Source organism: Cetorhinus maximus, chromosome X, assembly GCF_964194155.1.
Source record: "Cetorhinus maximus chromosome X, sCetMax3.hap1.1, whole genome shotgun sequence".
In the NCBI taxonomy this organism is placed as follows: Eukaryota; Metazoa; Chordata; class Chondrichthyes; order Lamniformes; family Cetorhinidae; genus Cetorhinus; species Cetorhinus maximus.
The window spans coordinates 231,468-247,807 of record NC_135917.1 but is presented as its reverse complement, the minus strand read 5'-3'; the positions used below and the strand labels follow the sequence as shown (position 1 = coordinate 247,807).

Here is a 16,340-nt window from a genome sequence, read left to right as displayed (position 1 = left end):
CCCCTGCCCGCTCCCCGTGCCCCTGCCCGCTCCCCGTGCTCCTGCTCTCATCTGCTGCCACAGGGCTCCTGCTCTCACCTGCTGCCACAGGGCTCCTGCTCTCCCTCTACTTCCCTAGTGCTTTCTCTAGGCTCCTGCTCCCTCCACCCCACGCTTCTGCCAAGGATAGACAGACTCTGCAGTGAGAAGCAGGCACACCCATCTCACTGCAAATAACTACCCATTTTCTGAAAAGCATTACGAAAGCAGTTAACCTGAAGCATTTTCATATTATGTGTTTATATGGCATTATAGTTAAGGTGCAGGGGGTGGGGCAGATGGTGCTCTGTGATTACTAATCCATTTGAAAGGGGTTCGTCAACCAAAAAGGTTTGAAAACCGCTGACATAAATGACACTAAATGTGGAAGTTAAACTGAACTGGTGGAAAATCTGTGTTTTTACCTTTGAATTTTCTTGAACAGAAAAACTGTTCGCAGCACCCTTAACACTCTCTGTCCTTTGTTTGTGAGCTCAGGTGCGGAAAAGGCATGGCAAGTACTTCAAGAGCAATGCTTCGAAGACAATCCGTAACTTCATAATGTCTTCAATTGTGAGTTTCTGTTGCCTGCATTATATTTACTGGTTGATGACTTTATGCATTTATGAAGTGGAGGTTGTCAGTGCTGGGGAACAGAACACTGGCTTCTTTGCATCTAATGGAGGTGATGAGCACTCCCAGGTATACTTTTATTAACATTGAGTTCAACAACTTCAGACCATGAACTCTCTCCTCCATCCTCGCCCCTTTTTGATCCCCTTTTTTCAATATTTATTTTAATTTTTTATTTAGTATCCACTTATTTTTGTTTATTTTCAGTTTAATTCCCACCTTTTATCCTATTTTCGACCTTTTTTCCCCACCACCGTCCCCTCCCCCCACCTCCCACCCCCACTAGGGCCATCGGCCACTTGTTCATGTTGTTCTTTCCAGAGCGCTTACCCTTGTCCAGCTATTATCACATTTGCTTTCTTACCTTAATGCCACCAACAGCACCTCCTTTAGCCAGCACCACTATCATTAACACCCCTTTGACCTTTCATTTATGACATCTTTGCCAATCTCTCCATTGCCTCCACCTATCGCTGGCCTTCTATCCAGCTTCACCTGCTCCAACCCACTTAAACAGTATAAATTTCACCATATTTTTACTTCTCTTTAGCTGTGAAGAAGGGTCATACAGACTTGAAACATTAACTCTGTTTCTCTCTCCACAGATGCTGTTTGACCTGCTGAGTTTTCCCTGCGTTTTCTGTTTCAGATTTCCAGCATCCGCAGTATTTTGCTTTTATACTTTTATCAAGCTACATTTCAGAACCTATTGTGTCCCAACATCAAACTGATCTCCAAGCTCAGCAGATCATTCCCTCCTGGAAGGTCACTTAGCAGCTCACTCCCTAGAATGCAACATTTCCATGTTTCACAGCAGCCACCTTTGTGACCCCTATGAATGAGGTTGTCCAGCGATGCCAAATTGTGAACCATTCTCTCCCTCTGGATTTGTATCCGTTAGGTTGTCAATTACGGCCAGTAATAACTTTGTTTCGTTAATGAACCCACATTTCACTAATCTCTAAGGCTTGTTTTCCCCTTTCACCTTGTAGGCTCCCTGCTATTCCAAGTCCTTCTCTAGCTGTGACATGATCTGGGTGACGGATGTCTCTGTAATTGCTGATAAGTAGGTGGCCCACGTGGATAAGATGCTGTCAGTGTTTCTGTCACTCTATCCTGCACCATCCCTGGATACTCTAGCTACTGAGATTCGGACTGTGTTCTTCTTGGGAGAAATTTAGCAGACCAAGTGACACAAGGTCACAGAGAGGCAGGGAAGCAGCTTCGTGGCAGTGACTTATCAACTCTGGGAGTTCCCAATCTCGGCCATGTTGAGCAAGATCCGTCTCCAGAGGGAAGCAGGGAGATGTAGGTTATCCGCCCAGGCCACTCTCATGCTTCTAGTAGCTGCTCACAGAGTGGTAGATCCTGAAAGTAGGTCAGTTGTAGAGTTAGAAAGGTTAGTTGTCTGTCCCCTCTGAGGGGATATGATGCATAGCACTGAATGATCTAGAGGAGGAATGAGTATTATTTTTAAGATACCAAGAAATATGTTGGCACCTAATATGGCCTCCCCAATTTACTGTGTCTATGTGCATATATACATCTATAAATAGGAAAGCAAAGTTTAAAAAAATACAAAGCAACGCAATAACTTTCTTTTCTTTCATCCCCAAAGATACACAAGTACCTCCTTGGCCTAAAGAACACACTACCCTCAATGTCTCCTACAGACAGCAAGTGGCCAGCATTGCCTTATCGCTTCTTGGATAAAACTCACCAGGAATTGAAAAGGATCTTTTGCCTCTGGAAGGTCAGAAAGCTAAACAATGCAGCCATTAGTCGAAGACGCTGATATGTGCAGTACCAGTCTATCCCTATATTACTCTGCAGCAGCGTTATATAATGGATCTTGCTGAACACAGAACAGATACATCAGAATGGGAGGAGGCCATTCATTCCTCAAACCTGTTTTACCATTAAATGAAATCATGGCTAATTTGTATGTTAACTTCATCTACCCACCCTGTTTCCATACCCCTTAATACCCTTGCCTAACAAAATTCTATCAATCTCAGTCTTGAAATTTTCAACTGACCTCTAGTCTCAATGGCTATTTGAGGGGGAAAAGGGTTCCAGATTTCCACTACCTTTTGTGTGAAGAAGTACTTCCTGACATCACCACTGGATGGCATGGCTCGAATTTTAAGGTTCTGCCACCTTGTTCTGGACTCCTCCCCTCTTCCCCCTTCCCCCCCTCCCCTCCCTTCCCCCCCCTCCCCTCCCTTCCCCCCCCTCCCCTCCCTTCCCCCCTCCCCTCCCTTCCCCCCCCTCCCCTCCCTTCACCCCCCTCCCCTCCCTTCCCCCCCCTCCCCTCCCTTCCCCCCTCCTCTCCCCCGAGTATAGGAGATTGAGGATTGATCTGATCGAGGCGTTTAAGAGGATTAAAGGATTTGATAGGGTCGATAGAGACAAACTATTTGTTGGCTAAAGTGAACTGGGAAATTAGGTTAAGGGATAGGTCAATAGAGATGCAATTTTCTATTAATAACCCCATAGCAAACTCGTGATTGATTCTGGACTCTGGAATCCACGTGAAACAATATTTCTTTTCTCTGTGGCCTCTGTACTGTAAATTTTTCTTTTCTCTAGCCCCTTCTTTATGATCTGAGTACAAGGGGGACATTGGGAACCCTCTTTTTGCGTTTTGAGTGTGCGCAAATAAACTAACACTTTGAGTTCATCCTATCACGAGTTTGCTATGGGGTAGTACAGAGGCTACAGAGAAAAGAAATATTGTTTCACGTGGATTCCAGAGTCCAGAATCAAAGTCCAATGAAGTATTCCTCCATGGAGGTTGATGGGTTTAAAACCAGTGCTGGATAATTCACTTTTCCGGTGGTGTTGACTTCACACAATGAGATAGATGTGCAGAGATGAATCAGTCTTGTAGGCAATGGTACAGAAGTTCTAGCAGAAGCAGTGTAGATGGGGCCAGGTGTTCCACCTGGGCATTGCTCCTTTTCTGTGAGGCTGCTAGTCAGCTGGTAAACAGCAGACTGAGCTATGCAGTTTAGCAAGGCAATATTACTTGTTCCACAAGCCCATGTCACATGACCCCCCACCATCTTTGACAAAGCATGTGTATCCATCATCTGGATTCCAACGACTGTTAAATGTCACAGCCATTAGGAATTGAAAGAAAGGTTGCAGGGCCTTTGTCTTAGCAGGCGATCCATTTCCTTCTGGCCAGCCTGGGTTATTAAATGCAGATGGCCTTTGTATAGCTCTCTTTGAAGTTGGGCTGTACAGTCCACAGGGGGCCGTTAGTGGCTGCTCAGAGATAATGAGATGTACTTTTCCTAAAACTGCCAAGTGGCTTCTTTTGCTTAGGGGTCACAGATGCAGTTTCAGCTATTTTAAAGATCTTTGTCCAGTTTTTAAAATTTTAGAAATAGCGATGAGCGTATCTATATATATTTTATAAAAATATACAGTGTGAGGTCTTAATCCCTCACATAAGGTGAATGGAATATAAAAGTACGGATGTTTTGCTACAGTTGTATAGATGTGGTCTTACCAACACCCTAGAGTGCTGTGTAGTTTTTGTCTCCTTAATTACAAAAGGATATATATAAATGTGTTAGAAGCAGTTCAGAGAAGGTTCATTCGACTGATACCTTGGATGGGGGTGATCTTACAAGGAAAGAATGGACAAGTTGGGCCTGTATTCATTGGAGTTTAGAAGATTAAGAGGTGATCTTATTGAAATATATAAGATTCTGAGGGGTCTTGACAGGGTAGATGCTGAAAGGATGTTTCCTCTTGTGGGAGAGACAAGAACTAGGGGAAATAGTTTAAAAATAAGGGCTCTCCTATTTAAGATGGAGATGAGAAGAAATTTTTTCTCTGAGGGTCATAAATATTTGTAACTCTCTTCCCCAGAGAGCAGTGGGGGCAGGCACAATGAATATTTTTCAGGCAGAGAGAGATAGATTATTGACTAACAAGGGAGTCAAAGGCTATGAGGGGTAGGAGGAATGTGGAGTTGAGGCCACAATCAGATCAGCCATGACCTTATTGAATAGTGGAGCAGGCTCGAAGGGCCGAATAGCCTACTCCTGCTCCTAATTCGTGTGTCCTGTTACACCCTGTGGTGTCTTACTGAAATCAATAACTTTCAGAGTTGTTAGCATGTTATAATTTATAATGACAGTTACAAACAAAATAAACAGGACCCGTGTCTGTTAAGAATTAAGGCCAAGGGCCTTCAGGTTGCACTGCTGAAAATTGGCATCTGATCAACTCAGCAATGCTACCAGCAGGAACTCTGGAATATTGCAGGTGTCTATTAAAGTAAGTCTATGATTTTGTAAAATTGCAACAGCTTGCATTTACATAGCCCCTTTAACATAGTGAAACGTCCCGAGATGCTTCAGAGGAGCGGATCTGAAGGCTGAGTGTATCTTGCACTTTAAATCAGCTGGTGGGACATTAGTTTGAGTTCCTGATCTTATTAATTGTAATAAGTTCTAATACTGTGAGGAGATGCAAAAGGGGAGTCCTGCTGCTATTCATCAGTGATCTTCCCCTTAACTGCTAACGGAGTCCATTTCAAAGACTATCTACGCACAACAGTAAACAGAACTTCTGACAAAACTACAGCAAAGTCTCCCTTTAAAAGCAGGATTATTTCTGCAGCAAGATGCAGTTAGTGGAGGATGGTTACATAATACAAATTATGTTTGTAAATCAATCCCAGTCACAGCAGAGCCGTCTCCAAGCATGATTGGGAGAATTACCCAAATATCTCCATTCTGGCTGGGAATAGTGGTGTTCTGGTATGCAGTCTTTGTAATATTTGTTGTTCCTATAGGAATGATGTTAAACACAACCATCCAGTCTCTACAGCAATAAAACAAAATTCCTGGACCTCAACTGGCTGTTTCTGCCCAAAAACAGAGCATATTAAACAGTATAACCATTAAGAGTAAGAGGCGACTTGATTGAAACCTTTAAGATCCTCAGGGGTCTTGACAGGTTGGATGCGGAGAGGATATTTCCTCTTGTGGGAGAATCTAGAACTAGGGATCACTGTTTAAAAATAAGGGGTCACTCATTTAAGACAAAGATGAGGAGACATTTTTCTCTCGGAAGGCATTTTGGAATTCTCTTCCTCGAATGGCAGTGGAAGCAGAGTCTTTGAATATTTTTAAGGCAGAGGTAGACAGATTCTTGATTAACAAGGGGGTGAAAGGTTATCGGGGGGGTAGGCTGGAATATGGGGTTGAGGTTACATTCAGATCAGCCACGATCTTATTGAATGGCAGAGCAGGCTCGAGGGGCCGACTCCTGCTCCATGTTCATACGTATGTTAACTTTGAAATTGATGTGAATGCTAATAACTATTGACCGTTGCATTTCAGTGCAAGAAATACAGGGATACACTCTCGAACCAGAGGAAAGCAGAACTAGAAGAGAAGCTGTACGCCAGCGAGCTCTTCAAGGATAAGAAAGCATCATATGCCTCCAGGTAATAGAAAACTGAGTTCCTTGAGTCTTCACGTTACTGTTGACTATTACTCAAGAATTGAGCAATTTCACCGCTGCTGCTACCAGAGGCTCAGAGACCCAATGGAAGATCTGGGTCTTTGCTAATCCCTCATGAAAAGGTCAGCCCATCCATACAGGCTGGCAAACTTGCTCTTCCAGTCTGCTATATAGTATTATACCTTCCCCAGCCATTGGGGAAGATGTGGTGATCAGAGGCAAAGCTACAAATTCCCACTTAAAACAAGTGCACAGTTCTTCCTGTTGTTTCATCCTTTCATGTTGGGACCCTGTAGCAGAAGTGCTCAAGTATTTAGACATCCAAACAAATGGGTGTTACCAGCCAAGTAATCTGCCAGTTTCTGTCATCAGTGCTGCCCTGTAACCACCACTGCCCTCCTGCCCCCGCCAACCCAAAACCATGTGAACAGCTATTCCTGCATCTTCGTACCATTTCCAAAGTTATGGCAGGAGATTGAGAGAACCTCATGGAAATTAGCTCCCCCAGATGTACCACGTAGTATAAGGGTCTGGCACATAAAGGTTTAATGTGGGACTAGTACAGTACTGCCCACACAGCGATGTGAGAGAACACATGACCCACACCTAGCAGTCAGTGTAGTGTTGGACAGAGCCCTGTGTAGAATCAAGCATAGAGACAGCTCCTAGCTTGGACCTTTACTCTACCTAATGTATATTGTTTCTAGTAGTTAATAAATACTTGCCGTTTAACTACCTAAGACTATGAATACCTTCATAAAACCTACTGAGCTACACACATCTTATAACATGGTGGCAGCAGATGGAACAACTCAAAACCTCAGGTACTGCAGAAGAAAATTAAAATCCTGGAAATCTGAAGGAAAAATCAAAGAAGCAAAGGCACAGAAGGAAATCGCTAGAGAAAAGCTCCAAAGAAAGGCTTGGAAGCTGAAGGCAGAAATTAAATTCCTCACCACAGCACAAGACTCCATTGAATCCTGTGGAAGTCCAGCTTCAATATCCAGAGTGTGCAGAGTCAGCAGACCTAGCAGGGGTGAGTTAGAAATTAAAAATTCCTGGACAACATGAGTCCTGAAAAAAAAATTAAATACTGCAGTGGTCAGAAATTGCCGTTTAAGTTGCAGTCTGGACATGTGGCAGCCAAGCTCACTCCGAACAAAGAAAAACATAATTAATTAAAAATTAATCGCGACTGAGTAGGCGGTTTAAAAAACCCAGCAAAAGACGGGATTCGACACTTCAAAAAGCCAAGAACATTGCGCTAAAGTGGGGAAGACTCGAACGAGTCACTCCAGGCAGCTGTTGTTGAAAATGTAAACACTGAGATCACGAATGCCATCACTGTGGGAGCCCGCCAAAACTGGCAAAGTGGGAAAACCCTTTGTGAAGAAGCATACGGTAGCGCCATCTTGGATTTTCAGAAGCCTCTTAAAGCTGAACCTGCAATTTAAAACTTTTAATCATGGATCAGAAATCCACTGTCCTGATCAGTTTGGACTTACCCAAGGCCCAGTTCAAACACAAAATTGGGGACTTTGGTGAAAAAGATTCCTTAGATACATGACTGCTTCAGGTCTGCTGGATAAAAGGACAGAAGCTGAACAAGTTAACACACTGTTTTATTTGGTAGGCCTAATAGCCAATGATATAATAACTAGATAAGGAATCAAGGAATCATCTGCAAAATTTGATGAAGTTTTAAAATCATTTGGTGCTTATTTTAACCTCAAGTAACAAAATCCTTGAAAGAGCTAAATTTAATAAACATGTCCAGCAGCCAGAAGAACCTGCTGACTCTCATATTAATGAGCTGTACAGAATGGCTGAAGGCTGTGATTACGGTGACCTGAAATCTGAGTCAATCAGGGATAGAATAGTTGTGGGAGTGGCAGATGACATACTCTCAAACATGCTTCAAGCAAAGGAAGAGAAAAATCATCCAGATTGTCTGCCAGTCTGAAATCCGTTTGCAGCACAGAGCCATATTAAGGGCAGAAGGCAAACCGTGGTACAAAGTAAACCTCACTGTCCAGTTAGTGAAACAGCACAAAAACAGGGACACTCCAGGCCAAGAGAAGCAATACCCTAGCCGACCAGTAAAGCAACCATGCCAGCACTGTGGAGCAAAGTGTCCCCACGGGCGAGGTCAATGTCCGGCAACTTCAGCCCAACACTTTCAATGTAACTGAATAGGACACTTCAAGGAAGCTGTGCAAAGCCAAAACATCAAAAGGATTCACGAGGTCGAGACAGCACACCAAGAGGACACACAACCATGCTTCTTGGGTGAGGTCAAAGATCCTGGATTTTCGTTCTGGAATGCGGACATCTCAGTTACTGGCCATCTTACAAACTTTAAGTTAGACGTAGGAGTCAATATTACGGTCCTATTGGACAAAGGACCATGGTTGAGAGACCTCTGGCTTCGAACAACAGACCCACCACTCTGCAGGCCCAGAAGAATCCAGCTTCCGGTCATAGGCATGATTCTGGAACCACTAAGGTATGGCAGCAAACAAATGTTTGAGCTGATGTACATCATCTGTAACCAGTCTTTTTCTCTCTCGAGCAGAGATGCCTGTGTAACCCTGAATCTCCTCAAAACAGCAGAAAGTGTCAAGACAACCACTTTTGTAAATTATTCAGAACTGCAAGCTCCCAAGAGCTCAAACAAGGAAGATTCTCTCAACTGGGACTTCAGCTCTGAATGGTCTTCTCCCTTTGCAGAGCAGGTTTGTCCACTTTTGTTACAGGTGCCAGAAACCCCTCATTGATCAGACCTGCCAACCACTCAGATGGATACCACGACACCTCGAGTAGATGACGGTCAAGAGAAGAACCAGCAACAAGAAGAGCCTCAACCTGGAAAGGTTCCATCAGACTGGAAAGTAGCAGATATAACCCCTCTATTCAGGAAGGGAGGCAGAAAACAGGAAACTATAGGTCAGTTAGCTTGACATCCGTTGTGGGTAAGATGCTAGAATCAATCATTAAGGTTATAGCTGGACACTCGGGATGAGTCAGCATGGTTTTCTGAAAGGGAAATAGTGTTTAGCCAATTTATTGGAGTTCTTTAAAGGAGTAACATGCACTGTGCATAAAGGTGAGCCTATAGATATCCTGTACATGGATTTCCAGAAGGCATTTGATACCGTACCACATCAAAGGTTATTGTGGAAAATAAAAGCTCATGGTGTAGAGGGTAACATATTAGCATGGATAGAAGATTGGCTGGCTGGCAGAAAGCAGAGAGTATGCATAAGTGGGTCTTTTTCTGATTGGCAGGATGTGACAAGTGGAGTCCCAGCTGGGGCCTCAACTTTTTACAATTTCCATCAATGACTTAGATGAGGGGAGCGAAGGCATGGTAGCTAAATTTGCAGATGACACAGAGATAAGTAGGAAAGTATGTTGTGAAGAGGACATAAGGAGGTTGCAGACGGATATAGAAACGTTGAGTGAGTGGGAAAAGATCTGGCAGATGGAGTATAATGTGGGAAAATGTGAAGTTGTTCACTTTGACAGGAATAAGAAAGCAGAGTATTACTTAAACGGAGAACGGCTGCAGAATTCAGAGGTGCAGAGGGATCTAGGTGTTCTAGTACATGAGTCACAAAAAGTTCGTATGCAGGTGCAGCACGTAATCAAGAAGGTTAATAGAATACTATCCTTTATTATGAGAGGAATTGAAGCTAAAAGTAAGGATGTTACAGTTCTGTTATACAGGGCATTGGAGAGACCACATCTCGAATAGTGTGTACAGTTTTGGATTCCTTATTTAAGGAAGGATGTAAATGTGTTGGCGGTGGTTCAGAGGAGATTTACTAGATTGATACCTGGAATGAGCAGGTTATTTTATGAGGAAAGGTTAGACAGACTGGGCTTGTTTCCACTGGAGTTTAAAAGAGTGAGGGGTGACTTGATTGAAGTGTACAAGATCCTGAATGGTCTTGACAAGGTGAACGTGGAAAGGATGTTTCCTCTTGTGGGTGAGTCCAGAACTAGGGGACACTGTTTTAAAATTAGTGGTTACTCTTTTAGGACAGAGATGAGGAGAATTTCTTTCTCTGAGGGTTGTGCAACTTTGGAATTCTCTGCTTCAGAAGGCGGTGGAGGCCAGGGGAGGTCACTGAATATTTTTAAGGTTAGGCAAGGGAATCAAAGGTTATTGGAGGCAGATGGGAATGTGGAATTCGAAACACAAACAAATCAACCATGATCTTATTAAATAGTGCAGCAGGCTCGAGGGACCGAATGGCCTACTCCTGCTCCTATTTCCTATGTTTGTAACCTCCAGCTCCGACGCCAGTTGGAGAGGTAATCCCTGAGACCGCAGAGCAAACACTGCAATCCCGAGCCAATATGACAGTGCCGCAGACGATGCTGGAACCACAAATGATGCTGGAATCGAGTAGCAGCCATCCATTGACAACAGCACAGCACACAGCCAAACACAAAGGTGAGCTTACTACCAAGTCACACTCTCACAATAGGAAGAGCCATCTTTCATCCCAGCATGCCTCACAGCAAGCTGCACAAAGGAAGAGAAAAAATACTATAGAGATGACCTCAGAATTCATCCGCTCCGTAAAGAGTGGGATAAACCAACCACCGTCTATCTCTCCAATCGGGGAATCAACAAAGATTCAGTGCCAAAGAACAGAAAGAGAGGGTGAAAAGACACCCAGATGCTGGAACAATCTCCGATTCAACAAAGTTTACCAGCAGCAGCAGAGCCTACCACTCCTCCGATGGTAATGAGAACAAGACATGGAAGGGTTATAAAGCCTCCAGACCCCCGAATATATGAACTCAGGGACTTGAGGGGGTGGGGAAATGGAGTAGTAGTAATGATGTAATAACATGGGGTAAACTGGGACCACTTGTAAATACATTAGATAAAGACTTAGGGGGAAGGTGTGGTAGAAGGTCTGGCACATAAAGGGTTAACCTGAGACTGAGTAAAGTACTTCCCACATAGTGATGTAAGAGAACACATGACCCGCACCAAGGGGTTAGAGTAGTGTTGGACAGAGCCGTGTGTAGAAGCAAGCATGGAGACAGCTCCTATCTTGGGCCTTTACTGTACCGATGTATATAGTTTCTAGTAGTTAATAAATACTTACTGTTGAACTACTAAGACTACGAATACCTTAATAAAACCTAACGAACTATGCTCAACACCTTACAACAAGTCATACTATCATTTTCAAGCCAACAGTGGAAACTCTGCATATTCAACAGCTCATACTTCAGAGGACTGTTATGCCTGTCAAGTTTGTACCTGTCCCTTTAACCACTAATCTTATTCTCATTGACTCATTTAACTCCTTTTTCAAGGGGTTAATTGACTCAGTCCCAAGTTCTGGGAATCCCATGTACTCATTATTGCATTGTGGGATATTCCCCTTAACTTTAGTTTTGGATGTTTGTTCATTTACTTGTGTTTGTCTGATCTTGTTTCCATAATCTATTCTATTAAGATTTAATTTGTTTCTTGTCAGTGTGCCTCAGCCTTTCAAAGGACAGTATTTGGATGCTCAGAAAAAGGCCAAATACCAGAAACTAGCCAGTGGCATAGAGGGGAAGTTACTTATGATGGACACAGCCGCGAAAATTAACAGAAAGGACGGAAAGGTAAGGACAGAAATTGCAGTCGACGCTCCATCTTAGAGCTGCTGCAATAAATAAAATGGGGAGGAGAAATAAGACCAGGAGATGCCTGCGTGGAGAGTTCACTGATGTTGGGGAGTTGAAATAGCATTACACAATGGTTGGTTGACAAGATTCAATCAATCCATCAGTGCTATGAATTGACTTGCCTGCCACTGGGTTCAGTAACACTGCTTTATTTACCCTGTCCCACCCCCATGATGTCACCAGGGCTCACTGCTTATTTTTTTCTCTTCCTGATCAGTCTAATGTCTTTGCCAGAAAAAGTGCATGTTAATGTTGGGTGAGAATAAAATTGAGCTTGACTGTGTGGTCCTCCTTGCAGCAATAGCTCTCTGACACATATCCATTTAGTGAGATATTAGTGTGGTTGGGTTGGGGGCGGGGGAGGTGCAGTCTCTATAGACCAAATCCCAGAAAGAAGTTAGTATCTTCTGCAAACAAGGAAAAGGAGGGGCGGGGGGGGAGGTGGGGGGCACGAAGAAAATATGTGTAATGTTAGGAAACAAATTCTGGCTCGCTGTATGCATCCATACTGTGTTTAGTCATTTGGACGATTAATCATGTACATGTGCTATCCTCATTCCAGCATTCTCCAAGGATCTTGATGATGACAAACAACTACTTTGCTCTGGCTGATGCAAAGTCCCCTCAAATTAAAACACTGATCAAAATGAATGAAATCAAGAGCATCTCTATGAGTGAGCGTAAAGATGGACTATTTGTGCTACATATAGTGGAGGTGAGCACGGAGTTGAACCTGGGATGTGATAGCAAGAGTCTAGTTAAATATCGATGAATGAATTATGCCAAAATCCGGAAACCAACAGCATTTTAAAAAATCTTTCATGGGATGTGGGCATCGCTGGCAAGGCCAGCATTTGTTGCCCACCCCTAATTGACCTTGCACTGACTATGCTCGGTCATTTCAGAGGGCAGCTAAGAGTCAACATATTGCTGTGGGTCTGGAGTCACACGTAGGCCAGGCCAGGTAAGAATGGCAGATTTCTTTCATAAAAGGACATTAGTGAACGAGATGGGTATTTCTGACAATCGATGATAGTCACTGAGGTTAGCTTTATATTCCAAATTTATGAACCGAATTCAGATTCCACCAGCTGATGTGGTGGGATTTGAACCCATGTCCCCAGAACATTAGCCTGGGTCTCTGGATTACTAGTCCAGCAACATTACCACTACACCACCAGGTGCTTTGTGTCATCCAGACCTGGTCCCATTTGAAAATATGCAGTCTGATCCCTTCTCCACTTGGTTTACAACCTAACCTGCGCCAACTGAAGTGTGGCAAGGGAAGGAGTGAAAAATTAGAAGTGATTGATGACTGGGTGAGTCCCTGGCACCTCCTTGCTAGTCAGCTGTATTGATGCCAGTCTAGGAACACACTGACCATCTAACTGCTTGGCAACAAATAAGTTTAGATGATGGATAATTTAAAAGAAAGAAATTTACATTTTGAAGAAAGCAAAATGCAGTGATTCTGGATCCACACCATGTCACTTGAACATCATTGTCAAATTAAAATAAATGTGGAACTCAGATTTGATATTTTTTCGCAACACTTGGAAACAGATGCTGGTAATGTCTTGCTGATATGGTGTGCATTACAGCTCAAAACAGACCATGGCTTGAAGCACAGATGTTTTCTGAACATGGTAACATTCCTTCTTCATGGTAAATTTAAGTCCAGGAAAACAAAGGAGCAATATCAGTTTTTTCAATAAAATCCAAGGCAACTTCAGCATTTTAAACTTTTAAAGAATGGATTTCATTAGTTGTTTAAAAGTATGAAATCAGGTTAGTAATTATTTTAAGTAATTAATAACCCTACTTTTAAAATCATAGAAGTGCACGTTTAACAGAGCAACTCTGCCATTTTGAACTTAAGTGAGTAAATTGGAAAAATGTATTTTAATTTAATTCCCTTCAACTTGCCAGAATTCTACTGTTGGGGTTAAGGGAGACTTCCTCTTAAACAGTGACCATCTAGTGGAGCTCACCACCAAACTGCATCGCTCAATACTAGATACAACCCAGCAGAAGATAAACCTCAACATACAGGACGAGTAAGTAAAACTAATCAATTTGGTGTAGCTGGAGATGCCTTAATTTCCACTGATGCTCTTTTTCTTTCTTTTGTCACTTTAAGCTCCTCAAGATGGGAGTTTTAGTATATGGAGAATGGAAAACAATCCATTCAGGGCACACAGTATGGGGGGTTAGGTAAAGCTCCTTCTACACCGTCCCCATCAAACACTCCCAGGACAGGTACAGCACGGGGTTACATACAGAGTAAAGCTCCCTCTACACCGTCCCCATCAAACACTCCCAGGACAGGTACAGCACGGGGTTACATACAGAGTAAAGCTCCCTCTACACCGTCCCCATCAAACACTCCCAGGACAGGTACAGCACGGGGTTAGATACAGAGTAAAACTCCCTCTACACCGTCCCCATCAAACACTCCCAGGACAGGTACAGCACGGGGTTAGATACAGAGTAAAGCTCCCTCTACTCTGTCCCCATCAAACACTCCCAGGACAGGTACAGCACGGGGTTAGATACAGAGTAAAGCTCCCTCTACACCGTCCCCATCAAACACTCCCAGGACAGGTGCAGCACGGGGTTAGATACAGAGTAAAGCTCCCTCTATACCATCCCCATCAAACACTCCCAGGACAGGTACAGAATGGGGTTAGATACAGAGTAAATCTCCCTCTACACTGTCCCCATCAAACACTCCCAGGACAGGTACAGAATGGGGTTAGATACAGAGTAAAGCTCCCTCTACACCGTCCCCATCAAACATTCCCAGGACATGTACAGCATGGGGTTAGATACAGAGTAAATCTCCCTCTACACTGTCCCCATCAAACACTCCCAGGACAGGTACAGAATGGGGTTAGATACAGAGTAAAGCTCCCTCTACACCGTCCCCATCAAACACTCCCAGGACAGGTACAGGAAATTCTCAGAGAAAGATGCAGGTGCCTATAAACACACAAATAGTTTTGCTATAATACATGGTGCTTAGGTCTGCTTTTACAATGTTGCACCATTTTCTCCTCTGCAGACTTTCTGTTAAGTTCAGTAAAGACACAGTCTCTGTGAAGTTTGTAAATGCAACAGGGAAAAATGGAAATGTTCCACTGTGCAAGAAGAAAAGCAATCACTTATTCGAGGTCGAGGTTCCTTAACTGTGATGGCTCCAACCTGTCCAGTAGCTCAATACCTATCGCCGCCAAGGATTGTGGAAATTCTAGGACCCGAATCTTTAAAGCAATAGCAGTTTTTAAAAAAAAAATAAAGTAACTTTTGACTAATCATCACTTCACCAATTGCACTGTGCTTGGCGTACGTTGATTCATATGAAAACCAAAGAGGAAAAATTCTGCAGCACTGCTCATCTAGATGGAATGCACAATTTTGCGATATACGCTCCCAACTTGCAACCAGGAGTGGGGCAGTGGAGTTTTTACCCTCAGACCTTTGGCAATCATTGTAAATGCTGATTATTCTTTTGTGCTGATCAATTTAAACTGTGTCAAACTCAATCAAACAAGATGATTCTTCCCCATATTCCTGATAATGTAAAGTGCTGTACATTCTGTACTTATTCCAATTCATTTTTATGCTTTGCCACATGCTATTATGGCATCATGTCAAATCTAATTTCATCTGATTGGGATGTTGAAACTTAAAAAAAAAACAAAATTGTTGTCCACACATTTCTCCCTCTGACAGCTGATTATGAGTGATCACATATGAACATACGAAATAGGAGTAGGCCTGCTCCGACATTCAATAAGATCATGGCTGATCTGTTTGAGTTTTGAATTCCACATTCCCATCTACCCACAATAACCTTTGATTCCCTTGCCTAACAAGAATCTATCCATCTCTGCCTTAAAAATATTCAATGACCCCCTCCCTGGCCTTGCCGCCTTCTGAGGCAGAGAGTTCCAAAGTCACATAACCCTCAGAAAAAATTTCTCATCTCTGTCCTAAAAGGGCAACCCCTAATTTTAAAACAGTGCCCCTTTGTTCACCACTCATCCACAAGAGGAAACATCCTTCCGATGTCCACCTTGTCAAGACCATTCAGGATCTTATATACTTCAATCAAATCACCCCTCACTCTTCTAAACTCCAGTGGAAACAAGCCCAGTCTGTCCAACCTCTCCTCATAAGACAACCCGCTCATTCCAGGTATTAATCTAGTAAACCTCCTCTGAACTGTCTCTTAATGCATTTACATCCTTCCTTAAATAAGGAGGCCAGTACTGTTCACAATATTCGAGGTGCGGTCTCACCAATGCCCTGTATAACTGAAGTACAACATTCATACTTTTATCTTCAATCCCTCTCGTAATAAAGAATAGCATTTCATCAGCCTTTTTAATTACTTGCTGTACCGGCATACTAACTTTTTGTGACTCATGTACTAGAACACCTAGATCCCTCTGCACCTCAAAATTCTGCAGCCGTCATCTGTTTAAGTAATA

At 43.1% G+C, this 16,340-nt stretch overlaps 1 protein-coding gene across 1 annotated transcript in view; it reads left to right on the top strand.

Annotated features, from left to right (window-relative positions):
- LOC144672762 (unconventional myosin-Ib-like) overlaps positions 1 to 15,617 on the top strand; it is a 55,600-nt gene extending 39,983 nt beyond the window's left edge. The window contains exons 22-28 of the mRNA XM_078534726.1: positions 517 to 591; positions 2,270 to 2,404; positions 6,018 to 6,124; positions 11,649 to 11,781; positions 12,407 to 12,559; positions 13,774 to 13,901; positions 14,909 to 15,617. Coding sequence (XP_078390852.1) covers positions 517 to 591; positions 2,270 to 2,404; positions 6,018 to 6,124; positions 11,649 to 11,781; positions 12,407 to 12,559; positions 13,774 to 13,901; positions 14,909 to 15,032 — 855 coding nt within the window. The 3' untranslated portion in view covers positions 15,033 to 15,617. The remainder of the gene's footprint in view (positions 1 to 516; positions 592 to 2,269; positions 2,405 to 6,017; positions 6,125 to 11,648; positions 11,782 to 12,406; positions 12,560 to 13,773; positions 13,902 to 14,908) is intronic.
- The last annotated feature ends 723 nt before the right edge of the window (positions 15,618 to 16,340 follow it).